Source organism: Callithrix jacchus, chromosome 2, assembly GCF_049354715.1.
Source record: "Callithrix jacchus isolate 240 chromosome 2, calJac240_pri, whole genome shotgun sequence".
In the NCBI taxonomy this organism is placed as follows: Eukaryota; Metazoa; Chordata; class Mammalia; order Primates; family Cebidae; genus Callithrix; species Callithrix jacchus.
Window position 1 is genome coordinate 48,984,048 of NC_133503.1, and position 20,561 is coordinate 49,004,608.

General features: G+C 51.5%; 1 protein-coding gene across 10 annotated transcripts in view; it reads right to left on the reverse strand.

The window, feature by feature from the left end:
* Positions 1-20,354, reverse strand: part of CAMK2A (calcium/calmodulin dependent protein kinase II alpha) — a 70,057-nt gene extending 49,703 nt beyond the window's left edge. For 4 of the 10 annotated variants that reach the window (XM_035288419.3, XM_035288409.3, XM_035288414.3 and 1 more), the window contains exons 1-2: positions 20,145-20,354; positions 2,686-2,780 (exon numbers count right to left, since the gene is read on the reverse strand). In XM_035288419.3, coding sequence (XP_035144310.1) covers positions 2,686-2,780; positions 20,145-20,206 — 157 coding nt within the window. In that variant the 5' untranslated portion in view covers positions 20,207-20,354. Of the gene's footprint in view, positions 1-2,685; positions 2,781-20,099 lie in introns of all 10 variants that reach the window. The other 6 variants (XM_078362895.1, XM_078362867.1, XM_078362889.1 and 3 more) reach the window with 2 other exon arrangements.
* Between the last annotated feature and the right edge of the window lie 207 nt (positions 20,355-20,561).

Consider the following 20,561-nt stretch of genomic DNA (forward strand, 5'->3'; position numbering starts at 1 on the left):
AAGGTTCTCTGATAACCTCCCCACCCCCACCATCCACATTCACCTAGGCCGGGGCCTTCCAAGAGGTCAAGGACTCAACAAGTTGCCAAAGAGAGGTGGCTTGGGTAGTGACTGTCTGCATAGCCCAGGGTCTGCACTGTCCCAGGGGAGCTTAGTCACCTGCTGAACAGGAGCCGTGGCCCTTCCACTCTCCCATACACATCTGTCTCTTTTGGTCACTCTGCAAGTGTGTGTGCGGATGTGCCCCAAGAGTGCGGTGAACTAACCCGAGATCCCCAGCATCCAGGACGACCTTGGTGCCTGACCCTCTCTCTCACTGAAACAACCTTAACGCATCACCACCTGTCCCTGCAGTACCTCAGGGATTGGGACATCTCCCTTGGTCACTCGACACCCAATGCACAGAAAGGGCACCAGACTGCTGCTAGTCACACAGCAATGACAAGGCCAATCCAGGCATCTGGCCATGAGGCAGCACCCCTGCCAGCATTCCTGCCCACCCTGTCTATGGCTTCCAACCTTCCATAAGCTTGGACTTTTCACACTGACCGTGGTCCATGTGGGGCTCCTGGTCCTTCAGAGACCCCCACCCTACCCCTAGTCACCCCTCTGCTGATCCTCTTTGACCTTCAAGACATGGGGGGAGGTTGGTAACTGAAAGAAACTGCTGAGCTCCCAGCAACACAGCCGGAGAAGAAAGACAGCAAAGAAGAAACACACAGGCCAACACGGGGCCTGCTGGGAGGCCTGCAGGGAGCAGCATGAGCCTCCTGTACCAGCCGCTGTGAGGACTGCCGGGCGCTGGCCCCACACAGCTGCGCCCGTCAAGCACCTGGACACTACCAGCCCCTCACACAACACCTCCTGCGCTGTACAAATGGTGGATTGTACAGCCCACACCTGCACCCACCTCACCCAACAAAATTCCTTCCACCACCAGGCGGTCCCTAGGGAAGCTTATATACCATTTCATTCAGGGTGGGGGCTGCGATCTTTGAAGATAACCCTCTCCAACACACTGACCGTTGTTGTCACCATCACTGTCTCAAACACACAGTAATGGCAAGAAGTGAGTCTCCTGGGTGGGCTTCCCAAATTTTAATGTCCACAATCACCCAGGCATCTTGTTAAAATGCAGATTCAGATTCTTCGAGTCTGGAATGGAGCTGAAGACTTTGCCTTTCTTTTTTTTCTTTTCTTTTTTTTTTTTTTGAGAGAGTCTCGCTCTGTCACCAGGCTAGAATACAGGGGCGCAATTTTGACTCACTGCAATCTCCACCTCTGGGTTCAAGGGATTCCCCCACCTCAGTCTCCTAAGTAGCTGGGACTACAGGCACCCACCACCATGCCCGGCTAATTTTTTGCATTTTTAGTAGAGATGGGGTTTCACCATTTTGGCCAGGATGGTCTAGAACTCCTGATCTCATGAACCACCAGACTCAGTCTCCCAAATTACTGGGATTACAGGCATGAGCCACTGCACCCAGCCAAGACTTTGCCTTTCTAACAAGCTGCTGGTGATGCTGATGCCACTGGCCCAGGACCACTTCTCAGGTCCTAGGACAGTGGTTCTCAAACTCATCTGCAAATTAGAGTTAGCTGGACATCTTTTCCAAAACCCAGATCACACCCCAGATCAACTATCTGGAGGGCCAGAGAGTGGCGCAGCTGAAGCCAAATACACTTGGAGTTCACTGGCCACTCTCTGAGTACAGGTGCTGCCCCAGGTGCTGGGTGCAGAGTAGCCCATCCTCTTGGAGTTTACAGCCCAAAAAGGGAGGTGGATATTAAAGGGGCCTAATCAGAAAACAGGATGAGTCTAGAGTCTAGGTCAGGAAAAACTATAGAGGAAATAAACAGTAATAAGAGAGAGAAATGGGCCTGGCATGGTGGCTCATGCCTGTAATTCCGCCCTTTGGGAGACCGAGGCAGGCGGATCATCTGAGATCAAGAGTTTGAGACCAGCCTGGGCAACATGGTGAAACCCCATATCTACTAAAAATACAAAGAAAAAACTTAACTGGGTTTGGTGGTGGGCACCTGTAATCCCAGCTACTGAGGAGGCCGAGGCAGGAGAATCACTTGAACTTGGCGGCAGGGCGGGGCGGGGGATGGGCAGAAGTGGCAGTGAGCCGAGATGGCGCCACTGCACTCCAGCCTGGGCGACAAGAGTGAAACTCCATCTCATTAAAAAAAAAGAGAGAGAGAGAGAGAGAGGGAGAGCCAGATATGGAGGAGGAGACCACTTCAGATTGGGGGGTCAGGAAAACCTCTCAAAGGATGTGACCTTGAGCTGAGACCAGAGGACTGAGAAACAGCCATTCATGAAAGGAGCCAGGAGATGGCGTTCAGGCAGAGGCAAGAGTAGAAGTCTGGAGGGAAGAAGTGAAGGGGAGTGGCAGGAGAGCAAGGAAAGGAGGGCCCATCTGGTGCCTCAGCCCTCACCTGTCGGGGCACAGAACTTGGCCTGTCTGGGTGAGGCTGTGGTCTCCAGCCTCGAAAAAAGGAAAAGAAAGAAAAAGGGAAGGTGTATTCTCATGACACCCCCAGGAAGTGCAGCCCCCATCCCTGCCATCAGTATCATCCAGGGGCTCAGCCCCGGGTCCGGGTTCTAAACCAAACAGTACAGGGAGTAGGAGAGAGGAGAGTCCCAGAGGGCAGGCAGGGTAGAGATCAGACACCTACCTCTGGCTGACAGCTTCTTGGTGTTGATGATCTTGGCAGCGTACTCTTGGCCAGCCAGCACCTTCACACACCTTCGCACCACCGAGAAGGCTCCCCTAGGAGGACGGAGAAGGTGGAAAGGGTGAGGAAACCCCCAACGCTATGTCCCTAGGAGATGCTGGCGTTCACATGGCTGCCCCAAGCTAAAGGGAGCGCTTCATCAGAGCTGCTCAAGCTCACAGGGGCTTCTGTGGCCCAACTCAGGGACAGAGGCCAGAGAGACCCAGAAGATGGCCCCAGAAGCAGAAGATTAGAAGCTTGGACTCCAGTGAGAGGAGCTGCCAATGTTATGAAAGTTGGGGTCACCGTGCTATAAAACATTAGAATCATGTAGTGTTAGAACTGCAGAATCCATGTCTCTGAAAGTTTTTAGTTTTTTATTCTCTGAGTAGGTAATACATGGACACGGTTCCAAGTTTAGAAGATATAAAGGTATAGGTAGTAAACTGACTCCCTCCCACGACTGTACTGCAGCCTCTGACATCCCCTTCCCCGGGATGACCACGGTCACCATGTCCTTAGTCTCTTTCCACAGATGGTATCCCACCCATGAATGGTACTGGACTTTGTATACTGTTCGCCACCTTCCTTTTTTCAGTAGATAATATATTTTTGGAGATCCTCATTCCATATCGTAACCTAAGAGTTCCTTGTTACTTAGTCTGTAATTGTATGGCTGTCCAATCCTTTATTCAGCCAGTCCCCTACTGATGGGCGCTCAGATTAACTTCCATCTATAGCCATCACAAACAATGCTACAAAGATTAGCTGAGTATGTGTGCATTTGAATTATATCTCCTTTGTATGCCTGTGCCTGTGTGGAATACATTTCCAGAATTTGTGTTATCTGGTCAAGGGGTAGGTGTTGTTTGCTGATTTTGATGGATACTGAGAGACTGTCCATACTAAAGATTGTACCAACCTAATTTCCCACTAGCATTCGAGGGGACCAGTTCCTTTACCCTCGTTGACACAGTGTATTACCCAACATTTTTTGCTAGAGAGACAGGTGGAAAATGGCAATTTGCTATAATTTAATTTGCAGTTGTCATATTAAGAGTTAGGCTGAGCATCTTTTCATGTTTTAAGAGGCCCTTGGGATTTTATCCTCAAACTGTTAGTAATTAGAAGAGAACTTGGGGTAAGGGCTGTGAGTTTTCCAGCTCACAGGGGAAAATACTGTTGCCATGTAGAATGTGGCCTATTTCCTACCTCATTTGATTTTTCAGGAAAAACTACAAGTTTAGATACTGATGAGAAATTGCCCAATTTTTAAACACTGCCACCTGTTCCAAAAGAATTTGAGGATGGTATTAGGCCAAACAAAACTTGTCTAAGGCTAGATCTGGAGTCTAGAGGCCATTTTGCACCCTTTGCCACAAAAGCCATGTGGTCCAACCCCTTTGTATACAGAGAAGAGTTCTCAAGGGCCTGATACTGACCAGGGTCACCACTATTGCCACCCTAACACCATGCTAGTGGCAAGAAGAGTCTCCTGGGCAGGTTTCCCAAACCTAAATGTCCATGGAAATCACCCAGGCACCTTGTTAAAATGCAGATTCTGATTCCTTGAGACTTTGAGCTCCAGTGCAGCTCAGTGTAGATTGCTCAAGATCACATGGTTCCTAACAGGCAGAGCTGTGTCTAGAACTCAGATGTTAGCACTCCATGTGACTTCCACACCAAGTAAGGCTTCCACTTCCTGGCATGCAGGGCCATGCCCAGGTTTTTGACATGACTTTGCCCATCACATCCTCCAAACTTGGATCCCCCATCCCAAGCTTATGGGCACCTCTGAGCACACAAAAAGATGAGGCTGACAAGATAGAGGAGGATGCTGGCAGGCACCGAGGAAGCCTGCAGGCTAGCACAGATGCCTGCTCTGCACACCGCCCTGAGCACTGGCTTCATGTCTGGGCAGCAGGAAATGAGCGGCTGGGAAACTGCAGAAGGATGAGAAGGAAGGAGCCAGGATACAGACTAGAGACCAAGAAATATAACCTTGTATGAAAGCTAGAGAGGGCCAGAATTCATGGGCACACAAAGGGCCTCATGCAGCTGTGGGTCCTTCTTGGGGTGTGCAGTCTGCCCATATGTTACCAGGAAGAAAGTAGCAAGACCCTGAGCTCTTCCCAGAGACTCTCCTCTGCTATGCGGCCCCTCGTCTGTGCTTCCAGAGCACCCCTGCTTAGAAAAAAATTCACTTTTCTTCCATCATTCCCACACTTCTGGCCACCAGCTATGGAGAGTTTTTTTTTTACACCAACTGATTCTCTGGACACCAGTTGGGTATCCTATAATTCAATTACAAAACTAACTACCTAGAGTTAGTCCAGATCTCACATGCTAAGGGCTAAGTCCCATAAGACAGTCCCCTTGCTTCAGATGTCAATCACAAAGAGTGGGTTATCAGGTTACCCACATCCCCCTCCTTTTATAATTTTCTGTGATGGCTCACAAAACTCAGAGAAACACTTACTTTTACTCGTGTGTGTGTGTGTGTGTGTGTGTGTTTACAATGAAGGTTATGATAAAGAGTAGATGAACAGCGAGATGAACAGGGGCACAGAGCAAGGTCTGGAAGGATCTTGAACACAGGAACTTCTGTCCCCATGGAGTTGGGGTGTGTCACCCTCGAGTCATGTGGATGTGTTCACCAACCCAGAAGGTCTTCCAGCTCCATATTTAAGAGTCCTTTATGGAGGCCTCATCACTAGGCACGATTGATTATTAACACAATCCCCAGCCCCTTGCCTCTCCCTGAGAATGGGGGAAGGGGCTGAAAGTTCCAAGCTTCTGATCATGGTTTGGTCTTTCTGTGACCAGCTCCCATACAGGCACCCACCCAAAGCTGCCTCATTAGAACAAAAGATGTTCTCATCACCCAGGAAGTTCCAAGGCAGGAACTGGGTTCTGAGACCAAATATTAGAACAAAAGACACTATTAGTGCCCTGAAGAGTTTGGGGAGCTCTATGTCAAGAACCAGGGAAAATGACCAAATATATATTTCTATATTTCTTATTACATCATAATATCATAACCCTACATCTCCATCTAGCTCAGATTGGTGGCGGCTCTTCCTCCTGTTTACCTCTCCCACCCTGACAGTGAGTATCTGAGGGCCAGGACTTTCACTTTCTTCTCTCTGCCCCCAGTGTCTGGTGCCAGTAGAGCCTCCATGAGTGTTACCTGCAGGAGCAGGAGGTGGATTTCAGCAAGAATGAGAAACCGACATGAGACAGGAGAGGAAATTTTCAGATGGCATGTTAGGAACAGGAAAAGGCATCTGAGGAAAGTCGGGGACAACTGGTCTCTCAAAGGTGCCCACCCTACCCAGGCATGGGGATGGACCCAAAGACCTTTAGGTCCCCGTCTAGCTGGGGTCTATGATCCTCAAAAGCCCTTTGAGAAAAAGTGTTGAAAGTGGCCATGTCTGGGTAAGGTTCTGAGAACTCCAGGAAGAGAAGGGAGGAAGGCAAGGAAGGTTATAAGCGCCAGAGTGCAGGAGCTGGGTCTCGTCCTGCTCAGCAGCAACTGCCAAAGCTTGGTCCAAAGCTAGAGCTCAATTAATATGTGTTGGGTGGATGAGGGAATAGAGGGAGGGATGGTTGGACAGAGGGAGGGAGGGATGAAGATAATTTCTCCATTAGAGAAGCAAAACGCCCTTCTAAGTAAAGACCTTACATCAGTAGTTATCAAACTGGCTGCCTCAGACTCCCCTGGAGGATCTTTTATTTATATTCTTCCTTTTTTTCTTTTTTTGAGACAGAGTCTTGCTCTGTCACCCAGGCTGGAGTGCAGTGGCATGATCTTGGCTCACTGCAACCTTCGCCTCCTGGGTTCAAGCGATTCTTCTGCCTCAGCCTCCCAAGTAGTTGAGACTCCAGGTGCATGCCACCACTCCTCGTTAGTTTTTTGTATTTTTAGTAGAGATGGGTTTCACCATGTTGGCCAGGATGGTCTCAATCTCCTGACTTTGTGATCTGCCTGCCTCAGCCTCCCAAAGTGCTGGGAATACAGGCATGAGCCACCAGGCCCAGCTGGATCTTTAAAAAAAAAAAAAAGATTCTGGGGAGTGGTGGCCCATGTCTGCAATCCACACACTTTGGGAGGCCAAGCTGAGAGGATCACTTGAGTCCAGGAGTTTGAGACCAGCCTGGGCAATGTGATAAAACCCCATCTCTACTGCTGGGCGTGGTGGTGCACGTCTGTGGTCCCAGCCATTCAGGAGGCTGACGTAGGAGGATCACTTAAGTGCTGGAGGTGGAGGTTACAGTGAGCTGAGATTGCATCACTGCATTCCAGCCTGAGTGACAGAGCAAGACTCCGTCTCAAAAGAAAAAGTAAGCAAATTCCAAGGCCCCACCCAGACCTCCTAAATCAGTACATCTGGGTGTAGGCCCAGGAAATCTGCAATTTCATTTTAACTACATCTAGGGGTGATTCTTTCCCAGGGAGCCCAGCACTGCCCGATGCCTTTTGGGGAAGTCTTGCTGCATATCCTGCCTCCCTTGGAAATCAGCCCAGGTGGGGGCCAGTGAGCGCTCTGTGCAGGGAGGCCTGATGGGCCCCATGAGCCTGGGCCCTGGCTCAGTGAGCAGAGGCCGTAAGAGCCACGTCTATAAAACAAGAAAAGCTACACTTGCTGAACTTCCTCTTCAGAACAACAACAAGCTTTTGTGCAAATTAGAGGCTCCTCACCAGGGGTCCATGCCATAGGTCGGGCAGTGTGGGAACCCTGAACCCTTGAAGGACACCCGGTGCATCCAAGTATAAGCAAGTGCATTTTTTGGAGGGGAGATAAAGGTGCATAGCTTTTATCAGATGCTCAGAGGGAGGAGTTTCTCAAAACAAGTTTAGAGTCGCTGATCCAGAGAGTACCAGCCCCTCACAAGCCCAGAAGTCTTCCTCCCTTCAAATGTACATTCACCATTAAGCACCCTTTGGGCCCTCACAGCAATCCTGTGAAGTTGGAATTCTAATCTCCCATTTAACAGATCAGGAAACTGAGGCCTCACATGAGCAGACATGTTCTAAATTGAGGCTGTAAAGAGAATCCAGGTCACTTGCATTTTTTCCTTTGACTCAACCAAAGACAGGACAATGGTCTTCAAGAGCAGAGGCTCTGGGGTCACAAAGACCTGAGGGCCAATCCTAGCTCATCCCTAAATATGTGACGCTGAACTTGACACATCACCTTTCTGTGTCTTCCTATTAGAGGGCAACAATAGCCTTTACCTCCCGGGTTTTTCAGGAGATCAAGTAAGGTAACTGGCATGAAACACTTGGCACAGTACCAAGCACATGGGACATGGCGGGGGGAGAAAGGAGGGCTGAATGAGGCAAGGAAAGGGGCTGGGCTGCTACCTAGGCAGCCTCAGGCTCCATCCCTGCCTGCCATGGCTGTGGGGATCAGAGGAAAGTCATAGCAAAAATGAGAGTGAAGGCAGTGAGTCGGCAGCCCTAAACTCTCTTTTTATCTTCTGTTTTTTAAAAAACCATATTTCTATATTCTTGTCCTGCATGAAAAAGTGGCCATAGCCCAGAAACCTTGGCAAACAGAAGAGCCAGCCCACTCCTCTTGTGGCCCTGAGCTGAGCAGGTGGCCAGCAGATGGGTGGGTAGGCTGGAGTTTCAGAACCAGACAGGGCTGGAGAGGCAAGGAGGCCAAGGTGGGGAGGGCAAGGGTGTGAGGGCTGTGGGGGATGGCCATGGGCAGTCCTAGAAGTGTCTGTGAAAGTGTTTCTGAATTCCTGGAGGGGTGTGGGGGAGTGGCCCTGGGTACAAAGGAGGAGGGGTGGTAGAAGTGTTCCCGGGTGCAAGGGGTGGGTGTCTAGCCATAGGCATGTATTGGCAACCTGGTCTAGCCCCTAAGCGTATGATGCTATGGGGCTGTAGGTGAGACAAAGCACACATATATCACCCTAAGTATGATGCATCCATGCGAGCCAGAGGGTCACAGAATGTAGGCAGGGAGGAGTGTGTGGGGGAGAGACAGACAGTCAGACACTGGAGGAACCGAGTCTCAGCCCTCAGCCCTCAGCCCTGCTGGGAGGACTTAGGCAAGAACTGGCCCCAGTAAGGGCCACAGTCTCTTCAACTGCAATGTGGAGGCTGGGGTAGGGATGAGGCTCAGGAATGCAGTGGCCTTCCAGCTCTAGTGTTTGATACCAGTTCCAGGAGAACTTCCTGCGAGGATGGAAACACTCCGAGCTGTCCAATGCGGCAGTCACTAGCCACAGATGCTACAGAGCACTTGAAATGGGACCAGTGGAACTAGGCACCCAATTTCTTATTTGATTTAATTTAAATAACAGTATGTGGGTGATGGAGAGTGTGGTTCTACATAGAGAAGAGCAGAGTTCACATCATGGGTCAGCTACTTCCTAGCAAGCTACTTCACCTCAGTAAGCCTGTCTCCTCCCCCTGCAAAATGTGGACAATAATAGCACCAATCCTATGCAGTTGTTTCAAGGATTCAATGAGATAATAAGGTAGGCAATGAGTTTGGCAGTGTCCCTAGGGTATAGTAAATGCTCAAGGAACAATACCTAGTGTAGGCATCATTATCCACAAAGGGAGGGGGACAGCTGGCATCATTCGAAACAAAACAGACATTGTTTGCCAAGCTTGGGGAAGAAGAAAGCCAAGGTGGAGGTGTTGTGGGAGCCACAGTGAGGTGGCTGAGCAGCCTGCCCCTGAGGGTAGACGAGCAGGAGTGTGGGCAGGCAGGGAGGCCCTGCTCCGGCACTCCAGCAGACAGACGAGAGGGCACAGTGACAGTGGGTCCGGTGCGCGGCTGAGAATGTGGGAACGTGCTAATGGGCTGTGAAAAGCAAGATTCACGCTGGGGAATTGCTTTCTGGCTGCCTGGCAGGCAAGGTGTCCTGGGTGTAGCTGGCTGGCAGTGCACAGGGGCCCACTGCCCTCCCTGGCCTGAAACAGCAGGAAGAGTTGACATGCAGCGAAGTGCGGCTCCGGGAGCACTAGATGGGAAGTCAGAAGCCCTGAGCCTCACGCAGCTTGGCTACCAGTTTGCTTATTCTTCTGGACCTCAGTTTCCTCAGTTGAAAGACAGGGTGAGGAACACCAGCCCCGCCTCCCTTCTGGGGCCACTTGTGAGGGGTCTGTGCCACCAAAGACTGGTTGCTGCCACTTTCTCGAAAGGAAGCCTCTTCACCTTCACCCCAAGCCACTCAGAGCCCATGGTATACCTGTGAGTCTCAGCAGACAGGAGCACTTTTTATCTGTTGCGGCCTTCTGGGGACAGCACACTCACCGCACACACTTCCCTCCACTCTGGGCTCCGTGGGGGTCTGATTGTCTGGGCCTCTTAGGGTAATCTTTACTATCTGCCCTTCATTGACTGTTTCTTCAAACATGCTCAGGTCTCCCTCCTTCCAGAAAAATAAAACACCCCCCTCAAATAAAACAAACCACCAAGAACCTTTCTCTCGACCCAGCAGCCTGGGCTGTTTCCTTCCTCCCTTTTTCTTTGCTGCCAAACTTCCAGAACAAATGTCCGACATCCGCCGCCTCCTCTTCCCACCTCCCACACTCCATGAACCCACCACAATCTGGCTGCCGCCCCCAGGGCCCCATGGAAGAAATGCCGGCGCCAGGTTCGCCCACCCATTCCTCCTCCCACCCTCACCACTATCCCTTGCAGTGCCCTGGGGAGCCTAATGCACCTTGCCTGCCCCACCCCAGGTAGCATTTGGCCCCAGGGAACACAGCTTTGAGCTCACCCTTCCTTTTGTTTCTAGATTGCAGTGCTTTCCCGGCCTCCCCCATCACTGACAATGCCTTCCCTGCCCCACCTTCCCTTAGTATTGCTGCTCCCCGGCCTCTCTCTGCCCGCCCTCTTACCACTCCCGCCCGTCCCCTTTACCAGGGGCCATTAGCTGTGATCTCTGGGGAGGCTCTGGGCATTTGAGAACCCACTTAAAACTGTATTTAAATGATTCTGTGTCTGTGCATTGTTCTGGAAAATGGATGCGTAGTCATCAGCTCCACAAAGGAGTCCATGACTCCCCAAATAGTTAAAGCTGTTGACCATCGCCCAAGACTGAAATCCACATGCAGAACCCTCTCCTGTCTTTGGAATTCTAGCCCCGTATTTTTAGCTACTCATTATCTTGCCTAGATGCTACATGGCAGGCACCTCATAATCAAATCCCAGTCTCCTCCCCAAAATTTCCCCATTTTCGGTTAAGATACTTATGCATTTCACTTCTCTGAGATGAACTGGGGAGGATTTCAGAAAGTTCCTGGTCAATTGCAGATAGATCTGTTATATGTGAGAGAATCTGCATCCAAAACCCCTTGGTGGTCAGTAACACATAGCCCAGGCTGGTTGATTTGATCACCCAGGACGTGGAACCCAGAATAGACAGGGTTAGAATGCCTGGGGAAAGGGAAAGAGCTGCGGTTGGCCACAGAGGCAGCACCATGCACTGGCCTAGAGTGTGGGCCACATGTGGCTGCATCAGAACCTGGTATAGCCCATCATGTTGCAGTCCACCCCCTCCCATTCCAAAGCTGAAGAAACTGGAGCCAAGACTTTGAACCCAGGACTGCTGATTCATAGTCCATTGCTTTTTCCAATATGCAGTACTCTCAGATCAGAGGGGTTCTGACCTCAAGGTCCACAGTTGGGCTTTAGAGTAGGAGGACCTGTGGAAAATAACAGCATTCTGCGTGTCACAGTGAGTGTGCATTTTGGGAGGGGGAGAGTACCCATAGCTTAGGTGAGATTCTCTGAAGGCTCCTAATTTCCAACACAGTTAAAAAGCTGGGGTCTAATTCATTCAGAAACAATGAGAAGCTGTTAGGCCTCAGCTTATCCAGCTGAAGTTGAAATCAACTGTTGATAAATAATCTTTTTTGTTTTTTTTTTCTTTTAGTTTTTTTTTCTTTCGTTTTTATCTTTTCTATTTTTTTCTTTTTTTAACCTTTTTTGGTAAGTAATTTTTAAGCCTTCTCTTTCTTTTTCTTTTATTCCTATTGAGGCATTAGTACCTTTTCTTAATAATCAACAAACAAAACACAGCTATGCAAGTTGTCAAATGGCAAACAGCTCTGGGAAGATGGGGCTGGGTGCTCACCATCCCCTTTGCTTGACTCTCCCCACTTCTTCCCAGCTCTGTGAGCGGAACTCCACAGACCAAAGCATTATATATACAGCCAGAAAATCCCAGGACCTGTTACTGAAACCACACCCCTTCCATCCTCTCGACCGCCTGCAGCCACCCACTCCCAGACTCTAGAAGATGCTGCAGGGACGCAGTGTGTTCGAGCTATCCCACACTGCCCCCCACCCCCAAACACCAACTCAGCAGAAGTCTCGTGGGGGACACAGAAGGGCTGGGAACCGGAAGAATCTGTTTGCTGCAGGGAACACTGAACCAACAGAAGTTCCAACAGATTCCTTGTTTTGGCTGCGCAAGGGTTTTTTTGAATGGGTCACAAAAAGAAAAACAGAAAAATTTCTATTTTCTTTCGTTGTTCTTGGGTTTTTTGGGTGTTTGTTTGTTTTGTTTTTTGAGATGGAGTTTCGTTCTTGTTGCCTAGGCTGGAGTGCAATGGTGCAATCTTGGCTCACCGAAACCTCCACCTCCTGGGTTCAAGCAATTCTCCTGACTCAGCCTCCCAAGTAGCTGGGACTACAGACATGTGCCACCATGCCCAGCTAATTTCATATTTTTAGTAGAGACGGGGTTTCTCCATGTTGGTCAGGCTGGTCTTGAACTCTGAATCTCAGGAGATCCACCAGCCTCAGCCTCCCAAGGTGCTGGGATTACAGGTGTGAGCCACCTTACCCAGCCTCAATTTTCTTTTTACAGTGCTTAAAGGCAGAGCTACAGCCCAGCAAGGCAGGGGACATGCCAAGGCGTGACTTTCTCCTCAGTCTTTGATGGCCTGACCCTGTCCAGAGTATACACCACAAAGGCTTTTAGAGGTCCAAGCATCAGAGAGAGAGAGGCTTCCAGGGGTAGGATAGCCAAGCACTGGAGTGGACAGAGGCTGGAGTGTCCAGTTCTCCTGTGTCACTGGCTTGTGTCACTATGGGCAAGGCCCTCGACCCCTCTGGGCCTTAGCTTGCTATCTGTAAGACAACGGAGCCCTCTTCCCTCCAATATGATAAATGGAATACCCTGGCCCTAAACCGTCTCCCACTTCATTCCTGTAGCAAAGCATCTCCCCAGGTGAGGGTAGGGATTTGGGCAGGAGGCATGCAAGGAAGGTAAGTGAATGAGGGTGGGAATTTGCACATCTCTGCTGCCAGAGCACTCGCTCCTGAGGCCACAGCCAGCTCTGGGATGCAGGAGCAGTTCTGACCATAAGAATGTCTTCCCTCTGTGGAGCTGAAAGCTACCTCCCTTACTCTAGAAAGTAGGCAGCTCTGCCTCTATGGCCTCTCAAGCCCCAGGACATCTCTGCAGAAATGATTGGTTGGGGAGGAGGAAGAGGTAGCCCCCAAGAGGTCTCTTCTGTCTGCTAAAGCCCCCCAGTTCGTCGGTGTTCTCTCACTTGATTCCGCTTCCAGACCTTCACCACCCTGCCTGGTCCCCTGTTCTGGACAATCTACAGGTTTTTAATAGTCCTGCTAGGACCCAGCATCTAGAAATTCGGGTCAGGCTGAACAGGCCAGAAAAGAGTAGGACCCCAGATTCCCCTAGGGCTGCATGCTGCACTGAAATACATACCTCAGAGCTTTTGTCTGAGTTGTTCCCACTCTTAGGAACACTATTCCACCCTCTTCCCTCTGGTTAGCTCTTCTTCCCTCCTCTCACATTCTCTCTCTTTTTAAAACAGAGATAAGGTCTTGCTCTGTCATCCAGGCTGGAGTGCAATGGCATGATCAAAGCTCACTGCAGGCTCGGCCTCCTGGGCTCAAGCAATCCTCCCACCTCAGCCTCCCCAGTAGCTGGGACTACAGGCATGAGCCACCACACCCAGCTAACCTCCAGGTAACTCTTATTCAGCCTCCGGCTCCCTAATGTCACAGCCTCAGGGAACTTGCCCTGATACCTCCCTCACCCCAACTAATTGAGGTCTCTTTGCAGCTCACAATTCCATGCGTGTGGCCAAAGCCCTTATCCAGTTGCATTTAAGTAATGATTTCGGAAGTGATTTAATTAATGTTGGCTTTGCACCGCATTGTGAGCCCCGCCAGGGCAGAGATCACATAAGTTTTGCATGTGGTACATGCTGGGCTCAACCTAGGGCTGGGAACAGTCCATGCTCAGAAACTATCTGTTGAAAGGATGCAAGGATCCTGGATGTGCTCCTCCTTTTTTTTTTTTTTTTTATTTCTTTATTTTTAATTTTTTTCTTTATTTTTATTATTTTATTTTTTTTCTTTTATTTATTATTATTATTATTATTTTAGAGATAGGTTCTCACTATGTTGCCCAGGCTGGAGTGCAGTGGCTATTCACAGGTGCAATCCCACTACTGATCAGCATGGGAATTTTGACCTGCTCCGTTTCCGACCTGGGCCAGTTCACCCCTCCTTAGGCAACCTGGTGGTCCCCCACTCCCAGGAGGTCATCATATTGATGCCAAACTTAGTGCAGACACCTGATCAGCATAGTGCACTACAGCCCAGAACTCCTGGACTCAAGTGATCCTCTAGCCTCAGCCTCCCAAGTAGCTGGGACTACAGGTATGTGCCACGGTGCCCAGTGTGTTCCTCCTTTTATATGACCCCAAGACACCAAGGCCCTCAACCTTCTCCAGCACAGAGAGTCTCACTGGCCTTAGAGCCCCCACTGACTCCGTAGTGGACAGCCATGCCACACGAGGACCTAGAGGACCGGGACTGGGTCTCAGCAGGGTGAGCTGCACCAGGCTTGCCTGGGGTGGGAGGCTTCTTACAGTGCCATGGAGAAGCTGGGAGAGAGGACCACAGGCAGTTCACATGCAGAAAGGGGACTGAGGCAAAGGCGGACAGAGACAGAGGCAGAGGCAGAGAGACAGAGACAGTGAGACCAGAGAGATGGAGAGACGAGCATAGAGGGAGACAAACAGAGTCAGAGAGAGCCCAGAAACCCAGCCAGCGCCATCTTGCTCTCCCTGCACTGGGAGTTGGACCGATGCTCTATGCCCTGTCACAGCCAGTGTGTATGTGTGTCCATGTGCATGTGTGTGCTCCTGTGAGCTGTGTGAAGATGCACAGGTGTGTGTGAGCACGCAGACATCAGCAACAGGATGCAGGTGCTGCACTCTGAGGCTCTGCCCACACCCACAGAGACCGCCATGGCCTGGACTGCAGGGGATGCTGGCGGCAGTGTCACTGTGTGCTTGTGGAGGGAGGTGGGGAGGAAGGGAGGGAGGGAGGGAGGGAGGGAGGCTCAGCAGAGTGTCAGTGTGTCTCAGCCTGTGTGGGGGCGGCTGCGCGGGGGTGGAGGGCTGCAGCGTGCACCAGAACATGTGCGTGCCTGAGGCTCTGATGGCTTGAAGGAGAGGGAGGAAAGCTTGTCCCTTCCCTGTTCCTGCCACCCCTTCCTTGAGGTCTTGCCCCTCAATTTCCTATCCTTTGGCCTCTGGTCGCTGCACATCATCTAGTCCCCAAGCCCAGGCCCTGTCTTTCCTGTGGCCTTGGACCAACCAAGCCACTTCTAAGTGTTGGATCCCAGAGAACAAGGCAAGGATCATCTATGCAATGGGCAGAGCATCTCCATGGTCCTCACAATTCTGATGTTCTGGGGGTCTGCAATTTCCCATGTGTGTCCTCCACAGAGGGAGGCTACAGAGGGTGGCATCTCTAATGGGGCATCACAGGCATCTCCAGAGGTATTATGTTGTCCATTTTACAGATTGTAAAGCTGAAGCACCCAAAGGGCAAATGATTCACCCAGGATGGCCCAGTATATTAGAGACGGAATCATGATTGGAAAATCAGCAACATCAAAGTTCCCCTGCCCATGCGGCCACTGCTCCTCTTCCCTTGTTAGTGGGCAAGAGGAAAGATGTTCTCCAGCTATGGCACCAGTTGCAATCCCTCTCAGCAGTCTTCCCCATATGCCAGGGTGCTGGAGGCCTGGACACAATCCCCTGAGCCAGTCTCTCCACCTCCTCAAGCTGCGGTCTCCTCATCTGTAAGATGGATGAGTAAGCCCTGCCTACCTCCTCCAGAGATGAGCTCATGGATGAAGAGCCTCACCGGCCCCAAAGTGGATAGGAGAGGGTATAAGAGGTGGAGGAAAAGTACGGCCCCCAGTTTTCGGGTGCATGGATGCCCAGTGTTCTCGCTCCAACATGACATTGTCCATCCCCCCATCGGATCTGCCTGGGAAAGGCAGGATTACTAAGCACATTCTACAGATGTTAGAGCTCGGGTCCCACGAGAAGACTTGAGCACCCAGGCCCCAGAACCTCAGTGTAGGGAGCTGCCTCTGGGCCACACTGCCACCCATGGATCAGCCCAGGTGAGAAGAAGCCCAGGTTGAGGAAGGTGTCCTCTCCTCCCTGTCCACCAGGCTGGCCAACTGCAGCCCCGACAACCCTATCTCCAACCCCAGCTCTTTCTTGAGTCAGTTTTAAATCTCTGTTTCTAGAGAGAAAAGAGTGGGCTAAGCTCTCTCTCCAGTCTGTCTTCCTCCCTCCCTCTCCTTCTCTCAAGTAAAATCTCCTTCGGAGACTCTTCCCATACAGCCCAGTGATGACACAGCCTGCAGGGCAATTTTCTGCCTTTCTAACCCCTCCTGGGGGAAGGATCAGAAGCCCAGAGAATGCCAAAGTCTGGAAAAGGTTCATTTTCCACTTCCTTGAATGTGACCCCTTCCCTGGGCCCTTTGGCGCATCTGTGTCCACCCCTTCTCCCAATAACCAGCATTCTTCCCTTTCTCAGAGAGGTCTTTGGAGGACACTGGGTATGCTGGGAGCTCGAGCCTGGCCACTTCAGTCCACACTGAACCCTGGAGCTGGTCCAGCATGCTTCCTGCAGGCTTCTGTGCCTCTAGGGTCTGGGCTTTTATTTCTCTCATCCTCAGGAGAGAAGAGGATTGGGTCAAAGGAGGAAGGATGAGCTCATCCTGGATCCCAGGAGACAGCCCCACCCCAACCTTCTAGGGGACCTGAATCAAGTTCTTGACTTATCTGAATTCATATGCTTCAGTGGAACCTGTAGTCCAGTAGCATCAAGAGGCTCCAGAAGCCCTGCCCAGGGCTCCGGCACCCACCCCAGTCACAGGTTCCCAGAGGGCTGCCCACCAGGGCTTGAGAAGAGCAGCTCCTCTCACATCCATAGCCAGCCCTACCTGGGTCTCTGCAAAGGCCTGCAGTCCTGAGCCAGACCTCACTGGGCAGGATGTCAGAAGCCCTCCAGAGGGCTTTGCCTGCCTCTCCAGCTGGGCAGCCCAAGGCCTTGAAGAGGGAGACCCAAAGGCTCCCATGTGCCCTTTGAGGGCCAACCTGCCTGCCTCTTTCAGTCACCCTGCAAGTGATCTGAAGTGGGTTCTGGGATGGGGACTCAGCTTTTGAGTGGTGACTGCAGTGTCCCAGCTGGCAGGAACCATGGGTCATCAATTGAAGGACAGGCCCTGCAGGTACCCTCACGGCTTCCTTCCACAGAAGAGGAGTATTTGCCTCCCAGCCAGCCACCAGGGAAGCATGGTTTTGTCAATCTCCTCCCAGCCCTGGATGGACCGACTCCAGACAAAAGGCAGAAGTGGGTCCCGTTCCTCGCTTTTTAGCCTTGCCCAGCCTTTGAGAACAACAACAGTCACCCCGGTAGCAATCTGCCCTGGGGGCCCATCATGCACCAGGCTCAAGCCTGTGTCTCTACATGCACCATCTCATTGAGTCCTCACAGCCCTTTTTATCTCTAGACTACAAGTAGGGGGGAAGAGGTAGCACAGCCTGCCCGGTGTCACAGAGCTATGGGTGGTGAGTGACAGAGCCTGTGTCTTTAATGGCCATGCAGAGCACTGCCCCTCCCTGCACCACTGGATGCTCAGACCGAAGCTGCTGTGCAGAGCAGGAACCCCAGCCTCCTCAGTGATGCGCTCTGGCCTTTTTAACACAGACATCAGAGGTGTGGAACCAGGCCACTTCATCCCCTTTTCTCCAATACAAGCTTCCGCAGCCTTCGGCTCATACACAGCCTTCCCGACGTCCTGCAAGCTCCTGACATTGCATGCAACATTTCGTAGCTTTGTGCGTTTTTCTGGGGAACGTAGATTTAGACTTTCATCAGATTCCTGGAGAAATATGTGACCTAAAAAAGGTTAAGAGCACCGATGGTTCTGGAAGGAAGAAGCCTGAAATTGATTAAAGAAGGCCTAGCCATGCCTTTTACCCTCGGTTGTCCTGCCATGACCACACCAGGACTCCCTTGCCCCTGAAATTCCTTGTGAAGGCTCACGAAGGGTCTCTATGCCAAGTTGTCCCCACAAAACCCAGTCTTAATGATATCCATCTCCTCTCGGGGCAAAACATCACTTTTATTTTCACTCTGAGTGCTTGAGTCACATCTCTACTCCATCTCACTGTACTCATGACGCAGTCCTGCCGGAACCCAGTCTTGGTCACTCCCTGAAAGGCAGTATCGTCGCTAATCAGGGAATTCTTGGATTCTAGGCGTGCACTGGAAAACACCTGGAGAGGGGTCCCTGCACAAGTTTGTAGACAGCCTCAGTCCTCTAGAGAAGGAACATTTTGTTTCTGCCCCTACCCCCAATAAAAACACATTCAGAAAAGCAGAAAGTCTGCAGGTAAGAGTGAACACACACCTACACATGGGTATGTGTGCTCATGGGAGGCGGTATATGCCTGTAGGATAGTCTGTGTGTGTGTGTGCGTGCGTGTGCGTGTGTGTGTGCAAGCAGTCTTCTTGTATACAGTCACAGGGCCACCTCCTTCCTACACATGCAGACACCAGCATGAGCTCACACATGCCTATAACACCCATACTCCCACACAAGCCTGTGAGCCCAGGCCTCACACATGCACACACATGCGTGTGCACACTCCCGTACATCTTCCTGTGTGCATGACCCCAGCTTTCAAAGATGTGCATGTCAAGACCTCATAGGAACACCATTGTGTCCGCATCTCACATGAGCATCCTCACACACCCTCAGACCTCATACACATGTGTTCTCCTATGTGCACAGAGCTCTAACCTACCATACATGTGCACATATAATGAGTCACGTCCACACCCTTGTTCTCATTCGACCCAACCAACAGCACTCCTGTGATACTCACAGGACACATGCATCCTTTCCAGGCACTTGCATTTTCAGGCCTTAAACATGAAGCACCTCTTCCTGGTGCACAGGCATGAATGCTTGCACACCCTTTCGGGCCACACCAGTGTACCCCAGTGTCACAGTCAATTTCCCTCAAAAGTCCTTTTACAGCAACACACATCACTCCTCCTCAAAATGCACACTGGTGCAAACACATTCAGAACTCACACCAGCACACACCTGCCTCCAGGGCCCCTCCCCCCGTGCTCCTGCTGCCACCGCAGAAACCAACAGGGCATCGCTGCTTCTTTGCCCACAAGGCAAATTCTGCCTCCAAAATGCACCCAACCCTTGACCCATCCCAGGATCCTCCAGAAACCCAGCTGGGACATCCAGGAACCCTTCCCTGCCACTCCACAGCCTACTGGGCCACCCACAAGGGGCTCCCCCGTTTTCTCATCCTCCCTCCCTTCTCTCCACAGCAGTCATCAGGACAGAAAATGAGCTCTGGGCTGGGCAACTTTGCCAAAGATCCAGAGCCGTTGCAGCTCATACCCCCAGCCCCTGAAACAGCAGTGCCCCCGCTACAGCTTGCCTGATTGCCCCTCCCCACCTCCCAACACCCAGGAAGCCTGTCGTGTTCAGATATTAACCCCTACTGTACTGATGCCTTCACTCTTGGCAGGAGCTGAGAAGGGGGAGGTGGGGAAGGAGAAGTTGGCCACTCTGTACAGTCACTGTAGGTGTCTAAAGTCAGGAAGAACTACCGGGTGCTGGTGAATTCTCTGTCACTGGAGGTATCTAAGTGGAAGCCAAATGGCCACCTCAAGCAAAACTGGAGAAGGAATTCCAGCTTTGGTCCCAGATAACTAGGAAAATCCCTTTTTAACCCTGAGTCTCTAAGAATCTGTGTGTATCCAGGTTGTGTGTACTTGTGTGCATGTGTGTGTATGTGTGTGCGTGTGTTCTGGCATACACTGTCAACCCTTCATCCCTACATACACACTCGCCTGGCTTGGCACATCTATGCACCCACAAACATACCCATGCCCGACTCTGGATGCTCTGTGCACAGGCAGGTACCCCCAAACTCATGTAGTCTGCCTTCCTCTGTCTACACAGGAATGCTCCCCAAGCACGGCAGGCACACGCACCTTGCTCAAGACACTGACCTCCGCCCGACCATGCCCTCCAGAACTCCCTGAGGCACAACTCACTTGCCCAATTCCTCGAAGAGCTGGTACTCTTCCGTGAAGCGGGTGCAGGTGATGGTGGCCATCCTGGCGCTGGGCAGGCAGGCGAGGCTTGGGACTGAGGGACCAGGACTGGGGCGCTGCTGCTCTACTCCCGGACCTAGGGACCACTCGCCTGCCCGTGCTGCCAAGTGCAAACAGAGAACCAGCTTGACTGACGAGCCTGGGGCTTCTGAGCAGGGCACTGTGGCTGCTCACAGCCTCGCGAGCCTTCGTCAGCATCCAGGTCCCCATGGCAACCACCTCCGAAACGCCCTGTTCCCGTTGCCCCGGTAACTGCCTCCCCAACACCTGCCTGCCTTCCACTGCGAAAACTGCTCTCGGTCGCCCTGGTCATACTGCACACAATACTGCAAGCCTGTGTGGGCCTGGGGGTGGATG